Genomic DNA, 23145 nt, shown 5'->3' on the forward strand with positions numbered 1-23145 from the left:
TGCTCCACCTCAACCTTTCCCTATTCCACTCCCACACCAAACACACATCAAAGTAGCAACATTTCTCTATTTACGGATATGACGAGATGCGCACGGGAGAGTGACGTACACAATTTCCCGTGAAAACCATCCCGACAGGTCTAAAATATCATCACTTGTACGTACTATAGTGAATCAGGGCAAGACAAAGACATGTTTTGGATTGATGTATTTAAATTTTGAAAGAAAAAAAGTTATATTGTGTACCATTAAATTCAGTTTTTTTCCCATTATGATCATTAGATGGTGACAACTGAAGCGACATTTAGAGTCTTGTGGAAGTCAAAATTAAAGATGAAAGTGCAATATCTTTTGCAAAGTACTGTGCGCCATTTTGTTAGATCTTTATTCGGCAATGCATATTCAAAGCAAATTTCAATACAGGGCAAAAGGAATTTCTCCTATGATAAATGTTGTACATCATACATCAAACATTCATTCGTTCATTCAAAAAAAAAAAAAAAAAGTATGTTTTGTTTAAACCAGGGCAGTTTTTTGTGTTCAGAAAATAAGGTATAAAACAGACTGTTTGAGTAACCATGACAAAATAATTCTACCATTAAGGTATATTAGTGCATCTACTTTTTAATGTTAAAATGACACAAAGAGACTGATACTGAAAAAAAAAAAAAAATCACAAACTCTGTGAAAAATGATACAACTCTTTAAAAGGTAAAGTATGAAACTACTTTTGCTTCCAGTAAAAATATGTTGAGTCACTGTAATGAAACATGCCATCAAACAACTGTAGAAGTAACTTTAAACCTCCTCTAGATGAGAACAGGAAACGGGGAAAATACAGGTCTTCAAAATATATTTGGACAAGCACAGAAAGATGCCAAATTGTTAATGAAAGACTATTTTGATGAACAGTCCTCAGCTACAAATTCTTTTTGATCAGGCTTTCTTGTGGCCTAATTAAATTAAGGCCCCATTTAACATTTATAGCTTGCAGGTGATATTCTTTGTATATTCCAAGTCATCGAGATTCAGTGGAAAAAGGTAAAAATACATAAATTAATTAGTATATCGTTAACAGCATCTTATTCCCAAAAGGTAATGAAACGTCTTTGTGTATTTGGAACAATGGCACAAGACCAGCAGTTTCTTTTCAAATCCTTTTTGTATTAAATATCTAGCAAGACAATATGGTGCATAAAGCAAGACTGCCGGAGAACAATCCAATAATGATGCTTGTTAAGTAAATGAACATCCTTTTAAAGACAACAGGGATCAGTTGCATTGAAAGCATGCACTTTCCTGTATTGATCAGATGACGAGCCAATCACCACCATGGGTTTGACAATAATACTGTGTATATACTGTAGTACAGCAGCGATTCAAGAGAGGAACATGCAATGTTATACTAACAGTACTGCTAAAAGGTGAATGTTTTTTTTTATTCCACTGTTTGGACAGGACAAGTAAATGCAGATGCTTTTACACATTATTTGGAACTGAACGCTACGTCACACAAAATGAGATTTCAAAATGAATTTCCAAAGCTTCAATAGGACTCTTAAGAGTTCAGTCAAGTCCTAAATTCACCATGCTGTATCATGACAGACACAGATACTGTAGATTCAACTGTTTGCATCAGGATATAGAAGCATAATACACTGACATAATAAAAACATGAAACATTAGCAGACCCTGACAGTGTCAGTTCATGTCTTGTAGGTGCAGCTGAACTACTCGCGGCAGAAAAATGCGGGCACCTGCATGAATAAAATGGCAAGATGGAGTAGTTAAGCAAGTTTCTTCCTCCTTGTGGTGAACATAATCCAAGCAAACAGAAAACTGAAGCAAACCGGACAAATAATGAGGCTAAAAGATCAAATAAAGATGGATGGCGTAACACTGATGTCTCTTAGCTTAGCGTGAGACACGGAGAGCCTTGCGGATACAGGAAAGGTGCTTATGAGAGCAGCAGCGCAGACTGTGGCTGAAAAACAGGGAGGTTGCGATGGCCTGGCGCTCTAGTAAAGCAGGATGCGACGTTCGATGGCCTTGCGGCAGATGGGGCACTCGCTCATTCGGTCTCCGCAAAGCTGACAAGTGCCGTGACCGCACATGAAGATCATGTTTTTTAGGCGATCCAGACACACGGGGCACATGGTCTAAGTGGAAGGCAAACATGTTAAATGAGGTTTTTTTTTATTAAGTTGATCATAAAATAATACATTGTTACTTTAGATGCCAGTAAAATTTTACAATTGAAATTGAATAATCAAATGCAAAATAAAAACCCTGCATAGTCATCACTGTGTTAATTAAACTTACTGAAAGCTCAGTCAAGAGCAGTGATTCTGTTTTTCTTTTGTTGTTTGATTAACATTAAGAATACAGACAGTAGCAGGTACATTAGGCTGCTGTCACTTTAAGACCTAACACACGTTTACGCTCACTTGAGACATAGACGGTGGGAACGTGAAAACTTGTCAAGGCGGATTTTTTACAATTCTGTGCGTATTAGAGTCTCCAAGTCTCTGTTAACTGGCATGTCTAACTAATGTTCATATATATAAAAAAAAGAATGATACAGGATTGCGATTCATTAAATGTTAGAATTTTAAACCGATTATTGACCGACAAACAATTCACGATTCAAAAGTAGAGTTGTCAAAAGTACCAACTGTAATTTTAAAAATGTGGCGATACCAGTGTTTCCCTCTAGCATTTTGAGCACTGTTGAACGGATTCTTAAACACCCCTAATTGGCCATTGTGTTGACGTGCTCAACATATATGTCTGTGATTGGCCATTGTATTGACGCGCTCAACATATATGTCTGTGATTGGCCATTGTATTGACGCGCTCAACATATATGTCTCTGATTGGCCATTGTATTGACGCGCTCAACATATATGTCTGTGATTGGCCATTGTGTTGACGTGCTCAACATATATGTCTGTGATTGGCCATTGTATTGACGCGCTCAACATATATGTCTGTGATTGGCCATTGTATTGACGCGCTCAACATATATGTCTCTGATTGGCCATTGTATTGACGCGCTCAACATATATGTCTGTGATTGGCCATTGTTTTGACGCGCTCAACATACATGTCTCTGATTGGCCATTGTGTTGACGTGCTCAACATATGTCTGTGATAGGCCATTGTTTTAAATTGCTCAACATACATGTCTCTGATTGGCCATTGTGTTGACACGCTCAACATATATGTCTGTGATTGGCCATTGTTTTGACGTGCTCAACATATATGTCTCTGATTGGCCATTGTGTTGACGCGCTCAACATACATGTCTCTGATTGGCCATTGTGTTGACGCGCTCAACATACATGTCTCTGATTGGCCATTGTTTTGACGTGCTCAACATATATGTCTCTGATTGGCCATTGTGTTGACGTGCTCAACATATGTGTCTGTGATTGGCCATTGTGTTGACGCGCTCAACATAAATGTCTCTGATTGGCCATTGTGTTGACGTGCTCAACATATGTCTGTGATAGGCCATTGTTTTGAACTGCTCAACATATATGTCTCTGATTGGCCATTGTGTTGACACGCTCAACATATATGTCTGTGATTGGCCATTGTTTTGACGTGCTCAACATATATGTCTCTGATTGGCCATTGTGTTGACGCGCTCAACATACATGTCTCTGATTGGCCATTGTTTTGACGTGCTCAACATATATGTCTCTGATTGGCCATTGTGTTGACGTGCTCAACATATATATCTCTGATTGGCCATTGTGTTGACGCGCTCAACATATATGTCTCTGATTGGCCATTGTGTTGACGTGCTCAACATACATGTCTCTGATTGGCCATTGTGTTGACGTGCTCAACATATATGTCTCTGATTGGCCATTGTGTTGACGTGCTCAACATATATGTCTCTGATTGGCCATTGTGTTGACGTGCTCAACATATATGTCTCTGATTGGCCATTGTGTTGACGTGCTCAACATATATGTCTCTGATTGGCCATTGTGTTGACGCGCTCAACATAAATGTCTCTGATTGGCCATTGTGTTGACGTGCTCAACATATGTCTGTGATAGGCCATTGTTTTGAATTGCTCAACATATATGTCTCTGATTGGCCATTGTGTTGACACGCTCAACATATGTCTGTGATAGGCCATTGTGCTTTACACAGATACATACGGGAGCGTTTGAAAGCTGCGTCTATCAGCGGATGCGCTGCTGTTAAACGCCACCGTGTGTATCCGCTCTGTGAAGAGCATCAAAGATGTCATTGATGATCATTGTAGCCAATCACAGACATATATGTTGAGCGCGTGGACGCAATGGCCAATCAGAGATGTTTAAGAATCCGTTGAACAGCGCTCAAAATGCTAGAGGGAAATGCTGGTATCATCACATTTTTAAAATGTCAGAACCGACTTGGTACCGAAGTCAATTCTTTCTGACAACTAAAGATCGGCAGGGTTTGTTGTCGATGCATCAAGGAAACGAGTGAATCGCTTCAAACTGCGACGCTCACCTGCTCTTTGATATCCTGCAGTTGCTGCTGTAACTTCTGTACATCTGCATTGACATTAGTGTTGTCTTTGTCCCTCTGCAAGGCTGGGATATTTCCACTGGCTGAAAAGCAAAGCAGAGGCCATTGAGAAAAGTTTAAGCGGGTCAACAGTTCATCATGAAGTTGGTGAAAGTGGACCCCTGGGCCTCAGCATTTGCAGACCGCAGAGTCTTCTAACTTGGCAAATTTTACAGAGGAATAGCTTGATTCTAGAAGTTTTGTGCCTGTTCTGATACTTTACATGGTGTATATGGGGCACTGTGGTGTGAAATCAACCCATAGCACTGAATCGCAGCAGTCCGCAAGCAGGCTTATGGTCACACTTAACGGCTACTTTAATTCATAAAGTGTGGGCCAGTGAGAATGACGTATGTTGGGGTGGAGATAGGGACTTTGAGCCCAAAGGAGCAGGAAGAAGTTGAGGCAGGAAGAACTTGGGGTGATTAATAGAATACTTACACCAACTTAGTGCCAGATTGTTGGGCTGGAGAAGATCCTGCGACCCCCCTGCCAATGAGTTAGAGCTCCCTGCTGAGAAGCAACCAGCCACAGTGTTACGTATTGCACGTACCCCTGCTGTTGGCTCAGGGGCCAATTCAGCCTGGCCTGTGGTATACGCTAGTTATAAATATTCATTAGAGGGAGCAAAGGGAAGAGCAAGTTAACGCAAGTATTTGACACATGGGAGGGCTTGTTCATCAAGTTATCCAATTATGGCTGCAGGACTATCCTCCACAGCAATTCTGCAGAGGTGACGAAAATCACTATCATAAAAGAAAGCTTTTAAATAGGGATGCACTGATATAAAAATTTGGCCTGATAGTCGATAATTACTTCCATGTTAAAAGGATACTACACAAAAATTTAAATGATCTTAACTGCTTACCCTCATGCTATCCCAGATGTATATGACGTTCATTTCGCAGATGGATACAAAGATGTTTAGGAAAGTAATCCATCTCTGTGAGTTCTTATAATGCAAGTGGATGGGACAGTCAAAGTTGATGCTTTAAAAACACCAATATCGAACACGGCCCTAGTGGATGAATCAATGCTTTCTAAAACAAAAAATAGGTGTGTTGGAAAATCTGAATATTTTAAACTTTAAACAATCACTTCCGGCCAAGCTCTCAGGAGAAGTGACGCAGAAACAGAGGACAGTTGGCCAGAAGCGATGGGTTATGTTTCAGAACGTTTCAAATATTAATATTAGTATTTTTCTCACGCCCACCTATCGTTTTGCTTCAGAAGACATTGATTCACCCACTGGGCTCCTATGGGTTACCATTGTGTTTGTTTTGTATCATTTTTGAAGCATCAACATTGAGGGTCCCATCTACTTGCATTATATGGACTCAGAGATGGATTATTTTTCTAAAAACCTTTGGGTCACACTTTATATATGGTGTCTTTAACAACTATGTAACTAACATAAAAAAGGTAACACTTTATTTTACATTGTCCTTGTTACATATGTTACATGTACTTACTGTATTATTAATAGCAAGTTATGCATAATTAACAAACCTTCCCCTTTCGAAAAGTACATATAGTTAATGAATATTACTCAGTACTTAAATGTATAATAACATTAACAAGGACAAATTAAAATAAAGTGTAACCAAAATGTATTGCAAAACGAATTTGCTGCTATTGAGGTGGGATACGTGTACGGTGAGGGACAGTTTTGGTGGTATGGGTAGGTTTAAGGGTGGGTTAAGGTGTAGGGGTTAACATTGTAATTATAGATGTAATCACAGAAATGAATTACAGGTTTAACTGCATGCAGGCATTTTAAGTACAACGTAAAAACATGTATTTACACAACAAGAATATTGGATAAAATCGGTAGTTACACTTTATTTTAAGGTGTCATTGTTACAGTGTAATTATATATTTAAGTAGAGAGTAATATTAAGCAACTACATGTACGGTTAGGGTTAGGTTGAGGGTTACATTATTATTGGTTGTAATTATGCATAATTTACTGTTATTACTATGGTAAGTACATGTAACATGTAACAAGGACACTAAAATAAAGATTTTTTTTAAATGTTAGTATATGTTAGTAACAAATGAAAGTAGTTAATGACACTCAATAAAAAGTAGGACCAATCTTTGTGTTCCACAGAAGTCACATATATCTGGGACTGCAAGAGGGTGAGAGGATTGTCCTCAAGATCCAATAATAATCAATAAATGGACAATTCTACACCAGTGGTTCAATCCTGGTCCTGGGGACCCACCGCTCTGCACAGTTCACATGTCTCTCTTATCTGACACACACACTCAGTTCAGTTCATGAAGCTCTCACCTAAAGAGCTGATGATCTGAATCGGGTAAATACTCATTTAGAGATTTGCTGAAGATTAAGTTATTTTTAAGCAAGATTTATATGATGGCAAAGGTAATCTAAATGCAATGCAAAAATAGGGGGATATGAGCATGCACATATAAAACTCTAATATCGTCCGAGATATATATATCGATATATATATATATCGATATATATATAGAAATTTAAACATTTCTAATAATAGTAATATGGTATCGTGCATCCCTAATTTTAAGGTTTTCATTCAGTGGAAAAACATTTATAGCAAAGGTTTTAGAGACCATGGGCATTGAGAGGCTTGAAAGGGAGATTTTTATGATGGATTAGTGTGAAAGAAGACAGACTGGTTAATTTTGAGCCTGACAAGTTGGAAAAAATTAGATGGATATTCGCTAAATGGGAAATTAATGGTGGCATAGTGAGAAACATTTCTTGGCTTCAGGGGTCGGCTAACAACACTGGATCATTTCACAGTCCCCCTCACTCTAACTTTCCAAAAATGATGTAGAATCTGTCTAACAGCATGATTAGTGGATGTTTCCGGTGTTCATATTAAAGTTCCCTTTGGTGGAAATTAAAGTTCTAGGCATGCAATTGGCCACAGCCTTCAGATGGCAGTTTATCGCGTCCACTTTTAGAGCGAGGAGCCTCTTGTATGTGGGGATTGAAGTGCTTTAGTCTTCAGTGTGACTGAAGCAGGAGAGAATCCCATCTATGGTGGCATTTCTCTCTCATTGCTTCGTCTACATGGGGGGGGGGGGCGCCACTGTGTTAGGTCTATATGAGATGCTGCTTCGGTCTTGTGTGTGTGGAAAAGTGGCGCCTTACAACAAACAGAGCTCAGGCACTAAAGACAGACCAAGATAAGAGCTAAAGGCTACATTCCTCTGCTGACTGGACTGTGTGCGAGTGTGTGTGTGTGTGTGTGTGTTTTTGTGGATCAGCATGTCTGAGGGTCAGCAGAGATGTCAGCGTGGATGAATGTGTTGGACATCTAAGCGAGGCTAACAAGAAACAGATCCTCCTCTCTATAAATAAACACTGTAAAAAAAAAAAAGTGAACTTACACCAGTATCCCTTTGAACTCAAACTAAACCAACATAAAAAAAACATGGGAAGTGTCATGATCACATACAAAGGAATGATGTTGTAACAAATAGTAGTGAATCACAACTTAAAAAAAAAAAGGATGGGACTAAAATAAATCTCGCATAGCCCCTTCGGCGTGTCCAATTATAGAAATATTCTATGCTTTCTGTGAAAAATGAATGCATTTTCAGTCGTCTGCTTGGAGTGGCTTCCCAAAAATCCTTAGAACTTGCAGCGCATGTTACGAAGACATTCCAGAGCAGTAACGAAGCTCATTCCAGGGTGTTGATATTATGCATTAAGAGGAGGGGCTACACGTCTGATTGGAGTCATGAAAACACATTTGGGAAATAACACATTAGTCATAACAATGGAGAGAGAAATGAGTGTGGGCAATAGAAACAGAGAAGCACCAACCAAAGCCAACGTAAATATCAAACATGAGAGACATGAGAACATAGGAAGAGAGAGAGGAAAGAGAAATAAAAAAACGGGAACGTGTGGAAGTTCACTCACTAAGGTCCTCATCATCAGTGGCATCCTCCATACCTTTCCCTCCACAGCACGAAACGAAGGGAGTGCGGCGCTCCACCACGGCCCGACACTGTACACACTTTTTCATCAGGCTGGCGCAGTCTGCGGGTACACACACAGATGCGCAAACACACACAAAGTGGGTTAGCTTCTTTATCCTATAAAGCCTACTGGATCATTGATAGTTCATACTTTTAGCGTGTAGCAAGTAAGTCAAAATGAAGGTTTTGTTTTGTTCAATGCTAGCTGCATGCTCTTGAATCCTTTCATTATAACCAAAGTGTAATCAGTTTTTTCACAACAGTTTTTTTTTTTTTACAATCGCTAGGACACATTTCTCGGTGCTTGGGACACTTTTTCACAGTGAACACAACAGCAGTTTATGAGTGGATCATTTATCATTGCTTTAGCATAAAAAGCTTCCAATGACTACTTTCAATTTACATGAATACACTTCTTACACAGACACAAATTCCACCAAACTCTATGCACTTACAGGCCGATTTGCACGTTAAAAAAACCTTTTAAAAAAATGTTAAACTTAAGTTCAAAACCTAACATAATACAAACCTGAATAAGACAGCTACATTTCTACAGTAATACCATATTAAAAATATATCTAAAAACTGTAAAACTATCAAAGCAATTAGTTGTAGCTGAACACCTACACAGATGTTAGCCTTTTAAATTCATTACCATCCATTCAAAAGGGGAAACATGGTAATCCTTTTGTACACTAATGGAAGCATGTGCAGTGAAGTATAAACAATAGATCATTTTCATATGCGTTTTGTAAAGAAACTTAAAACTTTATTGTGTGGATGCATTGTGAAATTCATTTTGACCCACAGCTGCCATTACATATATATATAAATAAATATAATTTCAGGGTTTTTTTTTTCTGTTGAATTTTTTTATTTTTGTTGTATAAAATTGTTTTACTTGACTGAAATAATATATATTTATTTTTATTTTTAAGTGATAAAACTGTATAACAATAATGGTAATTTTGGGTGGAACTGTGGTTAAATGCCATCAAATATTGTCACATTTAATAAAATGGTCCTAAAATGCTAATTTTCTTCTGATTATGGAGTGAAAAATGACTCCATATTCACCCATATCTTATGCTCATCCCGTGTGTGCACACCTAATGTGCACGCCTTTATCTGTATCATAGTCATGTTATGTGTGATGTGACGTTCTGACAAGTCAGATGACCGAACAAGCTTTTTTAGCTGGATGAGAGACAAATCACATGGGGTGATGAAAGAAGAGGTTGTAGTGTGGGAGCAGAGAGAGAAAGATGACTTACTCTCACAAGCGCACATGTGACCGCAGGGCTGGAAGAGCACCGCTGCCTTTTTATCAGAGCAAACCACACACTCCTCAATCTGTGGGTGAATAAAAAAAAAAAAACATCTTCACTATGGCACATAAGAACACATGCATGGACAAAAGAAATTAGTGAGGAGGGTTTCTATACCTTGGTTCTAGACTGGACCTGTTCTTTGCAAATGAGACACTTCTTGACGCGAGGCGAGCAGAGAGAGCAGGTGGCGATGTGACCGCAGGGGCCAAAAAGTGTGTCCCTTTTCATATCCGAGCACACCATGCATTCCTCAAGAGTCTCATTATTACTGTTTAGAGACGGGCTGCGGGAGCCAACCTGCCCACTGAGAGCAAGAGAGTAAGTGGGAGAGAGAACAAAATATTGATTGAGATATACAAATATATAAAGTGCAGATGTAGAAAAGCTGTTATACATAGCAGGGAAACACATCATGGAGCCGAATTCAACTAAGCTTCAATAGATCCCCTACTGGTTGATAACAGACGTTCATACCTGGTCTTCTCTTTGTGGCATTTAGCTAGAGCCTTGCAGAGGCTGGGGTCAGGGCACAGGTCCAGAGGAGACTGGCCCTTCTTGTTTCGGATGGTGAGGTCAGCTCCGTTGGCAGCCAAAAAACAAGCGATAGAAGCTGCGCTCTTCTTCTCAGCCCCCTGAGTGCCCAGTCCCATGATCAACTGTGAAGATGCAACCACAGTGTCAAATACTATAGATTAATATAGGTTATCTGTTAAAGAAACTCACAATTTCTCATGCTGAAGTTTGAATAATTACAGTGCAGAGACAGCGTTTTCCTTTCAACACTTATCTAAATCATTTAAAGGACTAGTATACTCAAAAATGAAAATTGTAACAAACTAAAAACTAAGTGACATGACGTGAATTTGTCCTCTTCATTTAACCCATCCAAGTTAGTGCACCCTCATTAGGAGCAGTGAGTAGTGAAAATATTGTCATCATTTACCTCAATGTCCTTACCCTCATGTCGTTCCAAACCTATAAGACTTCCGTTCATCTTCCCTTCATTTTTAATGAAACCTGAGAGATTTCTGTTCCTCCATTGCAAGCCCATGCAACCAAAACCTGGATGCTTCAAAAAGTTACTAGTAGCCATAATCTGTATGAATTGAGTGGTGTAATCCAAGTCTTCTGAAGAAGCATAATTGCTTTATATGATGAACAGATCTAATTTAGACTTTTATTCACATATAAACATTGATCAACGCACACAGAATATGATAAACGGAAGCTAAATCATACTTGCTTGACGTGCAAGAACAACCTCAGACAAGCTTGCTAAACATGAGGAATTGGTCTTCGTGTGTGTTAATGTTTAAGCGTTCAAAATCAAAAGCGATCGTGTCGCTTCAGAAGGCCTGGATTAAACAGTTCAATTCATACAGTTACATTTACAAAGTCTTAAGTTTTGGTTGAGTGGACTTTCAATAGAGCGACAGAAATGACTCAGGTTTCATTAAAACTATCTTCATTTGTGTTTCAAAGATGAATAAAAGTCTTATGGGATTGGAACGAAATAAGGATGAGTAATTGAAGACAATTTTCCTTTTTGGGTAAGCTAACCCTTTAAGCAAACAAAGTTAGTTATTTGTCCTAATACCAGAAAAGAACACATCAGTAGACATTTAGTGTGTTAAATATTATTATTTTTTTATGAAATGTTATGTTGTGGGTGGTTGCTAAGGTGTAGCAACATAAATCTGTTCTGGGTGTTTTTTTTTTGGTTTGTTTGTTTTCTTTAGAGATGTTGCTATACAATTGTTCGGAGTTTATTTTTACTGGCCAAGTCAAGTGTCAAACACCCAAGTTTCTAGATATGGCTCGGGTTCCTTCTTCAATGCAAGATTTTGTCAATTTTATCATTCACCAGGTGAAAAAAAAAAAAAAATCACTTAACTAAAATCACTGTTAAGCAACATAAGCAAAACTCTCAGTGATGCTCGTCTTAACCGCAATAAAAGATTAGTAATTGACTTTTGCTTAAAGAAACACAAGAGCCCCACTCAAGTCCATGATGTAATGTTGGTTTAACAGATTCAACTGAAGTGATGAAAAGCTATGGACCATATTGAGATGAAAGTGGGCAGACTTCGGCATACTGATGGCTTCAGTGGAGTGTTTTAAATGGATGGCTCGACTCTCCATCTGCTGCATGCAGTAAGTGTGATGGTTTGATAGGGAGAGAGATTTGTCACACTGTTTGTGTTAATAAATGGCAGACTGCTGGCCTGGAAGCAGCCTCCTGTCACACAACGCATGATTTACGACAGCCGTGGGGGTGGCGATGATGTGAACTGGCAGGGCTGGGGTCAGGCGTAAGAAGAACTACAAAGGCTGTAACAGATAGGGTGCACGGGACCGGCATCGTCAGTCTGTCTGGTGTCAGACGTTATGGTGAGACAGTTTCTGACAGTTGATCCAGTGTGTATTGATAGCATAATGTGTTAATGAAGATAAAGAAACGCTGCGGGATGGGAGGTCACCGATAAGTGCTGTGGGATGCCTAAGAAACAATGGCACTCATGGGAGAATTAAAGCCTAACAGCAGCAGCACTCGAGAGAAAACATGCAGATCAGTTGAGGTGATCTATCAGCTGTACCAAATAAGCCCCGCACTCTTTTTTTTTTTGTCTACCAAAATAAACAGCCTAAAACTAAACTCTCTTACTTTTCTTTTTTAAAACACAAAAGGGGATTGAATTCAGCTTCAAAAAGTAGCATAAAAGCATATTAAGGGCCCTATTTTACGCATGGTCTAAAGCGCACGGCGCAAGCGCACTTTGGGCGTGTCCGAATCCACTTTTGCTATTTTAACATCGGGAAAAATAGTCGGCACGCCCGGCTCATGGTCTAAAAGGGTTGTCCCTTTTCTCTTAATGAGTAATGGGTGTATTTTGGGTGTAACGTGCAATAAACCAATCAGAGTCTCATCTTCCATTCCCTTTAAAAGCCAGTTGCGCTCGCGCCATGGCGGATTCGATATTTACATGGCGGAATTTGCAAGTGGAAAAACTGAATGCTTCTCTAGCAAGGAAACAGATCTGCTCATGTGCGAGGTTAAAGTGCGCAAGCAGAACATCTACGGGACAGAGTGTACACACGTTGTTGATCCGCCTATAGATGCATTTGACTAATGTGCCCTTTAAAATAACAAAAAAAAAAATATTGCGCCATTAACTTTAGACCAGGTTTCAGTTGGTCAATGGCTCAGTCTAAAATCACACCTCATTTTCAGACCAGTACGCCCATGGGCGCATATGCTTTTGCCATTTAACCCTTATGTGCTGTTGGGGATGTTTTCATCCACTATGGGGTATTTTTGAGTCTAAATTTGGCCATAACTTTTTCTGTGTTTCAGCAAATGGAATGATTTTTGGTGACAAATCTTATTTTGACACATATTTTGGGAAAATGCTTTGAAATTTTTCAAAAACTCAACAGTACACTGTGGGCAAATTTACTACCCTTTCGTTATGTTTGTGGCTGAAAACAGTCACTACTTTAAACTGCTGTAAAAATTTATCAGATAAATATTTTTTTCAAATTTTTTTGCATAAATCTATTAATCAACCTCAGTCCTGCTCAAAAATACTAAATGTTTAAAAAAAATTCAGGATTTTAACTCTTTAATTGCCAAATTTGTAAATGATGTCACTGATTTGGGAAAAAAACACACACAAAATGACTCATTTTCAATATAAAATGTGATTGTGGACTGGATTTTTTTTTACCTTTTATCACAGTCTTGGACATGTCAAAGATTAGAAACAACATTGGTTTTGATGCATTGTTAGTTTTTGTGCAGCATCAGATTTTAACTTTTTCTCCCTCATTTACTGTTCGTGGCTGTTTTTGCCCCATTGACTTCCATTATAACCACATTTTTTGATTGCAAAGCCATGACACCATATAATCATGCATTTTTGATTGTTGGTGGTTTTCCCTGTTGGGAAGAGGTAAAATTTGTAATTTTTACTGTTGATAACCGGGTGGCACCATTAACCCTTTAGATAGGCCTGTGCCAAAAAAAGCTTAGTTTCTGGCTTTTACATGGAGTTATATGGAGTATAACAGCATAATAAAGTGTGTGTGTGTGTGTGTGTGTGTGTGTGTGTGTGTGTGTGTGTGTGTGTGTGTGTGTGTGAACTCACCTTGATGCGTCTGAGAAAATCAAAATATGCACCTCAGCTCTCAGAACTGCATGGAGTAAACAAAAACAAAGTAAGTGTATTTATGCACCTGCTGCCTTTTGATGGTGAGAAATGCAGACTAAACAAAAACAAAGCAAGTGGATTTAAACGCGTGCATGCAAGCCTGCTGGTCATTTGATGGTGAGAAGAGCAGCAAGCAACATGAGAAAGGGCATGACTTGTAGTTAAGTTTTAGAGATGATTATGCAGCCTGACCCTTCCAGCGAGCTGCAGGATGTTTCGTCTTCTCCCTCTGACACCACAGACTCAGGAGAGTCAGATCCTGATTTGGATGTGGCACCCTCATCATCCTCTCTAGCTTCCACTGAAGGCGAGGAGGATTCGGAGGATCCTGGATCTGGGTGGATTGGGAGAAACGGCGAAGTGTGGTTTTCCACCAACGCGGAGACAACTCCCTTTCTTCAGCCTGCCAGAGGCGTGACTCCAGGGCCGACACGCTATGCCTTCGCAAGGGTCCAGAACATGGATTCCGTGTTCAATCTGTTTTTTACGGAGGAGATGATTGACCTCATTGTCAGCATGACTTGCGTCAACACATACATGTTTGTACAGTCATACAAACATGTATGACTATGCCTTGTGATGGCATAGCGCGTCGGCCCTGGAGTCACGCCACTGGCAGGCTGAAGAAAGAGAGTTGTCTCCGCGTTAGTGGAAAACAACACTTCGCCGTTTCTCCCAATCCACCCAGATCCAGGATCCTCCGAATCCTCCTCGCCTTCAGTGGAAGCTAGAGTGGATGATGAGGGTGCCACATCCAAATCAGGATCTGACTCTCCTGAGCCTGTGGTGTCAGAGGGAGAAGACGAAACATCCTGCAGCTCGCTGGAAGGGTCAGGCTGCATAATCATCTCTAAAACTTCACTACAAGTCAAGCCCTTTCTCATGTTGCTTGCTCTTCTCACCATCAAATGACCAGCAGGCTTGCATGCACGCGTTTAAATCCACTTGCTTTGTTTTTGTTTAGTCTGCATTTCTCACCATCAAAAGGCAGCAGGTGCATAAATACACTTACTTTGTTTTTGTTTACTCCATGCAGTTCTGAGAGCTGAGGTGCATATTTTGATTTTCTCAGACGCATCAAGGTGAGTTCACACACACACACACACACACACACACACACACACACACACACACACACACACACACACACACACACACACACACACACACACTTTATTATGCTGTTATACTCCATATAACTCCATGTAAAAGCCAGAAACTAAGCTTTTTTTGGCACAGGCCTATCTAAAGGGTTAATGGTGCCACCCGGTTATCAACAGTAAAAATTACAAATTTTACCTCTTCCCAACAGGGAAAACCACCAACAATCAAAAATGCATTATTATATGGTGTCATGGCTTTGCAATCAAAAAATGTGGTTATAATGGAAGTCAATGGGGCAAAAACAGCCACGAACAGTAAATGAGGGAGAAAAAGTTAAAATTTGATGCTGCACAAAAACTAACAATGCATCAAAACCAATGTTGTTTCTAATCTTTGACATGTCCAAGACTGTGATAAAAGGTAAAAAAAAAAATCCAGTCCACAATCACATTTTATATTGAAAATGTAATTTTGTGTTTTTTTTCCCCCCAAATCAGTGACATCATTTACGAATTTGGCAATTAAAGAGTTAAAATCCTGAATTTTTTTTAAACATTTAATATTTTTGAGCAGGACTGAGGTTGATTAATAGATTAATGCAAAAAAAATTGAAAAAAATATTTATCTGATACATTTTTACAGCAGTTTAAAGTAGTGGCTGTTTTCAGCCACAAACATAACGAAAGGATGTAAATTCTAACAATGCACAAGGGTTAAACAATGTGGCGCAAGGATGTGAAAATGATAATTGCGTCGGGCTGAAACTAGCAAAAAACACTTGCGTCGCGCGTGGCGCTGCATTGCGACGAGTGTATGACAGGGCCCTAATTGTTCACTATATTGCTAGTCGTCTTAAGTCATACAATAGCTTTGTGTGAAGAATAGACAGAAATGTAAGTAATTATTCACTAAAACCATAAAATTTGTGAACTAACTGTTCTTTTAAAATACGTAGTATTTTCAAATAATTGGCAAGTAAATGACAATTTTCATTTACAGATGAACTACCCCATTTAAGGGTAGTGTATCAAAACCTGCAGACAGTAAACCATTAAATATAACTGTATGAGCAGGAACGCTGTAATGAGTTGTTAGCTGACAGTGTGACATCACGTCAAGACATGGTTGGTTTCGCTCACCGATGTTCTGTATGAAGTGCTTACTCTCTATGCTGTCACATTTAGGACCATTTACCTGAGACCACAGTATTCATTGCATTTTAAATCGGCCCTGATTGAGCTCATAGGCTAGGTAATTTGATTGCCATCGTTGTGCCAATGCATTACGGAGAGTGCTGTCTCCTAAAGCTGTCTTCTTTCTGCTTCTTCTCCACCCACTCAATTTCACACAAATATATGCAATCCCACAGAAGGGGAGGGGATGATCAGGGGAGAATGTCTCACCTGAAGGATTGTGTAGTGAACAGGACGTCGGACTGCAGTGGAACTGTGGCTCATTGGGCCAGAAACTCATGTGACAGCAGGGAAATGGTTCTTATAGCAGAGTGCGATCTATCATTGTTAACACAGGGAAAAGCCTGAGTATCTACACCGCCTCAGTGTTTAGTACTGATCTTAGGGCTCTTGATGTCTTGATGTAAGCGTTCAGTTAGTTTGGATGGTATTTTTGATGAAAATTTTAAAGTAGGGCTGTATACTTAATCTAATCGTGATATGGACTAGTGTCTATGAATATTAAAGTGTAAAAAAACCCTGCTGTTTAAATATGAAGTCTGCATGTTCTGCACATCATAGGGCCCTAAAAATGTAATTTTTGTGAAACTTAAATTGTTAAAATGTATACTTTTTATTATTTCAATTAATTCAACATGCTTTTGATGACTAAAATTGAATTTAACCATTAAAATGGAAAATCCAGAAAAATTTTAATGGAACAAATGTAATTTGGAATATTTAAACAGATTTTATAGGGCCCAATATAAGTAATCATTAATATGTGTATGATTTTTTTAATAAACAGAATTTATTTTAAATTCCAATTATTTCTCGTGGATCAATTCAGAATTAAGAAAAACTGAAAATGTGTTCTACATCACGTTCTGTTAATCGAAAGCTTTTATTGAGAACACCTGTACAGTTTATATAATTCTCTGTACATACTGTGTTTTTGGAGGGCTCCCAGGGTTCCACTTTGCTGACGTCCTGCATGTCCTGAAGTTGGCGCAGCTGGGACAGAGTGTGGTGACGCAGGGCCTCGTGCAGCGGCGTGTCTCCGTCCTTGTCTTGCACGTCTAACTTTGCCTCGGCTCGCACCAAGAGCTGGACACAAACACGGGGACTAAATGTAACCAGTGTGTTCTCAGTAATGGTAGATTTAACTATGCTCATGTTAATCGATGCTGACGAACAAGATAACAATGACATCTGAAGCACAGGAGACAAATTTCATCATGCATGTATATGACAAAAATAAGGCTTCAAATAGAAAAAGTGTAATGTTTGAGACAAAAAAAAAAAACATTTTTGTTTGATCATTAAGTGAGAATATTTCTCAACAGACCATGCCATTACAGACGTTTTGAAAAGAGGAGAGCTGCACTGCTCTTATATGACCACACGATGGCGCTTTCGATTCTATTGATTCCCCTTCACCACCCCCGCTCCCCGTACCTCTCCTGGCGTAGTCCAGATTGCTCAGGACTAAATGAATTCAATTGAAGGGGATAAATCTGCAGCAGAACTCCCTGCATTTAAATCTTAAGCTGGGGCACTTAGCTACATTGCTTCATCAACATTGCTTCATCAATGCGTCTGTGTGGAGTAGGACGCCAGATCGCTGGGTGAGGGGTGCAGACATCAAACACTGAAGGGAAATGAAGAGAACAGAACACAGCCACTTACTCGCACTATCTGGGTGTGCTGACGTTCGACCGCAAGGTGCAATGCCGTCTGCTGGTTAACGTTCTGTACGTCCAAATTAGCATTTCCCTATGGAGAGAGAAAGAACAAATCAATCGGTTGACCTTTGAGAAATATAAATGGTTTAAACTTTAACAATTATGATATATGCATTTTTATAGATACTATTAGATAAGATGCCTTACAAAGCAAAACAAAAGTGATTGTGCGTATTTGTTCATTTCCATTCCACTTTTTCCCCCCACTGATGTTCAATAACAGTCAGTGTCCATTTCACTTCTCAACAACTGAAGATAAATCGCCGCTCATGAGCATGCCTTCGAGTCCCATAGGTTGTGTTAAGAAATGTGAGCTAATGGTGATTTGTATTCAGATATTCCTGACTGAACCCCCATAGCAGCATCTCTCTGCATTACTGCAGTGCAGCTCTACTGTGGTTCGCAGGCTGAGGCTTAAGTCACTGGTGTGAACCTTTTCTTTGTCTCTCTCCCTCTCTTCCCTCATGGCAGGTAGTTGACAAAGGGCTGCACTGAGCCAGCACAGCAGTCTCATAACACTGCTGGAATGTTGCAATAACGTTGTTACTGTGCCGCGGCATAACGCTGAGCCACAGTGTCACGCTGTACTGTGGCGTAGGAGGTAAGGAGCTATGGAGAATCCTGGAGAATCCTGCATTTTTAAGACACTGATGCAAGTTTAGGGACAGGTCAACTGGAGACCAGTGTTCTTCAATTCAAGAATTTATTTAGAATTTATAAGCATTACATTTTTTGTCATTAATAACTTCATAATTACATCTGATGATTTTGAGCTTGCAGAGATTTGAAAGGGTTTAAAGGGAAACCTGCCACTCGCATGAGATCATAGCTAATACAAATGGCAACGATCCAACAATCCAATCAATTTCCTTTGGGCAAAATCAAGTCAAAGCCTAAAATTTTTTCTTGTTCGAGATGCTGTTTTACTCGGATATACCTCACAATGGGGACAAAAGGACTATCATAACTTCTGTTTTTAAGAGTCATTATGACAAGAGATGCACGGGTCGACCAGCCATAAATCAGAACCGAACGGTCTTTGCAACAAACATCTCGATTTCGGACTTGCACACAAACTGCATTGCAATAATATGCCAAAATGTCATTTGTGTGGAAATATTACGAAGTCTGTAAACAGGATGTTAACAAGCCAGAGACGGGATACGCTGAAGACCGACGCAAAGAGGAGAGGAGAGCAGTCAAGGAGAGAGTTTGTTGATGCTCAAAATATTGGAAGAAAAATACAAATATTGAATTGGGGAAGGAGGTTTATATGAATATAACTCTGAAGGGAACTGACTGTCTTCCGAGAAGTGTTAATAAGTGCAGCTGCTTTTGTTTACAGCGGTAACTATGCGCTGCTGTTCCATAAGCACCACCTTCTGTCAGAGAGTGAATTTACTTTATCATTAAGCAGGTATGTTTTATGTAGCATAATTACACAAAGCTAAAGTCAGACCATACTATTTTTGTTTAGAAGTCTCCCTGTAGTCAATAATTGTATCCCTTAAAACTCATCTTTGATCACCAAAGTGACATATTTTAAAAAACAATTCCTGTGAAAAGAATTTCTTCATGCCTTAAAATAGCTACAATCTAACACTACACCCTTGCTTAATTTCGTATACGCGCATCTCCTGCTCAGAGATCCACTCGGTCAACTTTACTGTAGTAAACGCTGCCCAAAGATATCGCTCTTTACAACGTCGGACACATAACGGTAATTAATATGATTAGCCTTTTGCTTGACTACGTTATCCAACAGCTAATAATGTGTTGCTAATGTTACACAAACCATGTTCCTGTTCGCTTTGAACAACTTAGAACGTCAGTGGAGAAAGGCAAATAGTTCATCGTAACACTGTAATATACATTATATACAAAATTCACTCGCTATAATGCTAAATGTACACGATTTTTCATATCAACAGAAAAATATAGCGGAATAACCTGACATCTCTCGAGACTCCCCTTCTTCGCAGTTAATGATATGCTAAAGCCCGCTAGCACGTTGACCTGATTGGTTACAAGGTAGTTTGTGACGTCAGAAACATTTTGAGAATGTCTTTGGTTCACTGCAGTTTTGAGGAGAATTATTTAGTAATGGTGTTGACTTATGACTTTGCACATGGTTTGTCTTAAAGCATATTAAAAACACCACATAGACATATAAACAACTTATAAACAACATATAAACTTGATTTTCACCACAGGGGGACTTTCATGCAAATTATACAATCTAATTTAAATAAAAAACAACTGGTTATGCTGCATGTGTGTTTGGATCATGGTTAAAATGCAGTGGTTGCCTCTAATTTCAAATGTTTACAGATATTATTTTGTTTATGACCAGTTTAGCCTGTGATAAAGCAAAAAAAATAAAAAAAAATAATAATAATAATAATAATAATAATAATGATGATGGGGGCAACCTGTATCAGAATCAGCCCATTTGCTTCAAAAGAAAAAATCTGATTCGGCCATGAAAAATCATGATCGGTGCATCCCTAATTATGACTGACCTAGTTCAATGAGAGCTGGGTAACAACTGAACTGAAGCTCTTCTGCACCCCTAATGGCATTAACTGCATCAATTATCCACCTGAATCCTTATCTGCAGGATACAGTACAGGGTCTCCAGGAGGGGTCCTTTCGAATAGTGTGCAATGTGTGTGTGTGCATGTTAGAACTGCTGACCTGATGGACTAGAAGCTCTGCCACCTCCACGTGGTTGTTGAGGGCGGCCAGGTGAAGCGCAGTGTAACCATCATCCTTTTTCTCATCCACTATCCATGGCCGTGGCAGTTTGGACAGCAGCACACGCATAGCACTGCAAAACAAAAGTGAGAATACAAATCTTAGCATTTGAAAAGATGAACTAATAAACATGTAATTAGTGCAGGGCTTCCGTGGATGTGGTTAGACTGAAGGGCACATAAAGGCAACTGAAGTCAGGAACGTAACCCATAGCAATAAAAACTGAAAGCATACCGCAAATCAACAGGGAACAACAAACCGTTTTCTACCAGCTTTTCAGATCAGCAGGTAAGAGCTCAGCACATATCCATAATGCAGAGGTGAAAACAGAAAGCTGATCAAGAATTGATGCAGCACCAGCAATAAGATAGTTGCCTGTCCTGGTGCTCAACGTAAAAAAAACGAGTAAACTAGAAAATTAGTGTAGAGAATCTATGACCACCACAGACTAGCTGAAATAAAGGCAGAATGATGACAGTGATGTAATGTAATGTAATGGGTTGCAGTAATAAACTACTAAAGGGTAATGAGGGGTAATAGTGCAATGATTATTATGAGGAAGAATATATATTTTTTGTATTTGGTGATACTTAAATATGTAAATAGTAGAAACATACGTAATTGGAAGTTGCAGTAATGAAAACCACTGAGTGAGAGCTTTTTCAACTTAATAACATTTGGTCAAGGTAAGCTCTTTAAAAGTTGAACTTGATCTTAAATCTTAAACTTGAAGTTGATCTTAAAAATGTCTAATAAAAAAAAATAAAAAATGCAGTACATCAAGTACATTGATCAATGTGCCACATAATGTCTGATTTATCTGTCCAGTACTTGAATAGCTAAATAGCATCCCTAGTAAATGCATATGAATGTAAAATAAAAGGAAGCAAATAAGTAAAACAGATAAAACAGCCACTATAAAGGTCATGCCACCCATCCAACCCTATCAAACCTCCGAAAGACTGATAAATCAAGGAAATTGCCAATCACTTTATGCATTGCTCATCTGGTAATTCACAGTACTCAAGAAGAAATGCAGGGATAGTATTCTCAAATGTCTTTAAATATTAAGGTTGTTCTTAAGGTGTCATTGGTGGGATGCCATGAGCAGAAATAAGTGAAGAGGCTTCTAAAAGAGAAAGCAATTGATGAATGTAATTTCAGAGATGAGGTGGATTTGCGGAAGCCTCTGGAGTGCTGATTTTTTGCTGCAGGGTGAATTCTGGTAAACCCAAAGCCGGTATCTAGTTTCTTAGGTAGTGCGGAGAGAGAGAGCATCAGCTCAGTACACATTTGGAGCGCTGTGCAGCAAAGCAGCTGTACTGCAGTGTACACAGCATGCACATACACGCAGCCCAGAAACATCTTTACACCTGCGATGCTCATGGGGAATGGAGTCTGTGGACATGCTCCTTAAGTTACTGACTGCTGATCATCTGATGAATAAGTTCAAGTAAATCTGATTGTCAACACAGTGAGGAAAGAAAGGAAAACCAAGGTTTTGAGTGCATCAACCTCTTTTGAGTGCATCAAGTCGTACAACAATAGATACATCCTGAGGCAATACAAGAATTGGTGATGGACTCCTACCTTCTGAAAGGTAGTAGGAAATGGCCTGGCACTGGTGCACTCCTGTGTTGGCAACAATAATAAGGATTGGTGCCAATAAAGGTGCTGGCATTGTGAGTGGTGAGCAGATGCGGCATTAGATTGACAGGCTGCCTGCCACGGTGGTGGAAATGGGCAGGCATTAATATTAATGCAGCTTGCTGGCACTACTGCATTGCAGTCAACTTTTTTTTTGAGGAGGAGTTCAAAGAACTCTAAACATATGCAGTCTATGGCACAAACCTCTTGTAATTCCTTCCTGGAAATGATTTGCTCTACTGTGAGCAAAGGAAAATGCAGATGATGAATGGCTTGTTATTGGTGGCAAACCTTTATAGGGATTTGATATCGACCTGAGGTAGGTAAACAGTTGCCATTTAAGAGGTAAAGAACAAGGCTCAGAGGACACAACGTGGCTGAAGTAACAGTCTGAACGCCAAAATGAACATGGGGGCAAATGTAGAACTGAAAGAGAGCGGAAAAAGCAAGCTGAGAAGTAAGGTGAAGGAAAAGCACGATGGAACTGGGTCATCCTGTGAGATACGAAGATCCCTCAGGAGTACGCCAACGAGGCCTGTTTTCTCCAGTAGCCTCATGGTAATTTGTCATAGACCTGGAGCTTACTGTTACTAGGAGGGGGAAATGGCTAACGCTACCTTAC

The 23145-nt window shown here is 39.3% G+C and overlaps 1 protein-coding gene across 3 annotated transcripts in view; it reads right to left on the bottom strand.

The window, feature by feature from the left end:
• Positions 1-347: 347 nt before the first annotated feature.
• Positions 348-23145, bottom strand: part of mib1 (MIB E3 ubiquitin protein ligase 1) — a 76206-nt gene continuing 53408 nt past the window's right edge. The window contains exons 13-22 of one of the 3 annotated variants that reach the window (XM_081374414.1): positions 20817-20949; positions 18064-18150; positions 17323-17481; positions 10362-10543; positions 10002-10191; positions 9831-9909; positions 8498-8617; positions 5017-5175; positions 4519-4619; positions 348-2159 (exon numbers count right to left, since the gene is read on the bottom strand). In XM_081374414.1, coding sequence (XP_081230540.1) covers positions 2019-2159; positions 4519-4619; positions 5017-5175; positions 8498-8617; positions 9831-9909; positions 10002-10191; positions 10362-10543; positions 17323-17481; positions 18064-18150; positions 20817-20949 — 1351 coding nt within the window. In that variant the 3' untranslated portion in view covers positions 348-2018. The remainder of the gene's footprint in view (positions 2160-4518; positions 4620-5016; positions 5176-8497; positions 8618-9830; positions 9910-10001; positions 10192-10361; positions 10544-17322; positions 17482-18063; positions 18151-20816; positions 20950-23145) is intronic. The other 2 variants (XM_081374415.1, XM_081374416.1) reach the window with 2 other exon arrangements.

Source organism: Scardinius erythrophthalmus, assembly GCF_964197995.2.
Source record: "Scardinius erythrophthalmus genome assembly, chromosome: 9".
In the NCBI taxonomy this organism is placed as follows: domain Eukaryota; kingdom Metazoa; phylum Chordata; class Actinopteri; order Cypriniformes; family Leuciscidae; genus Scardinius; species Scardinius erythrophthalmus.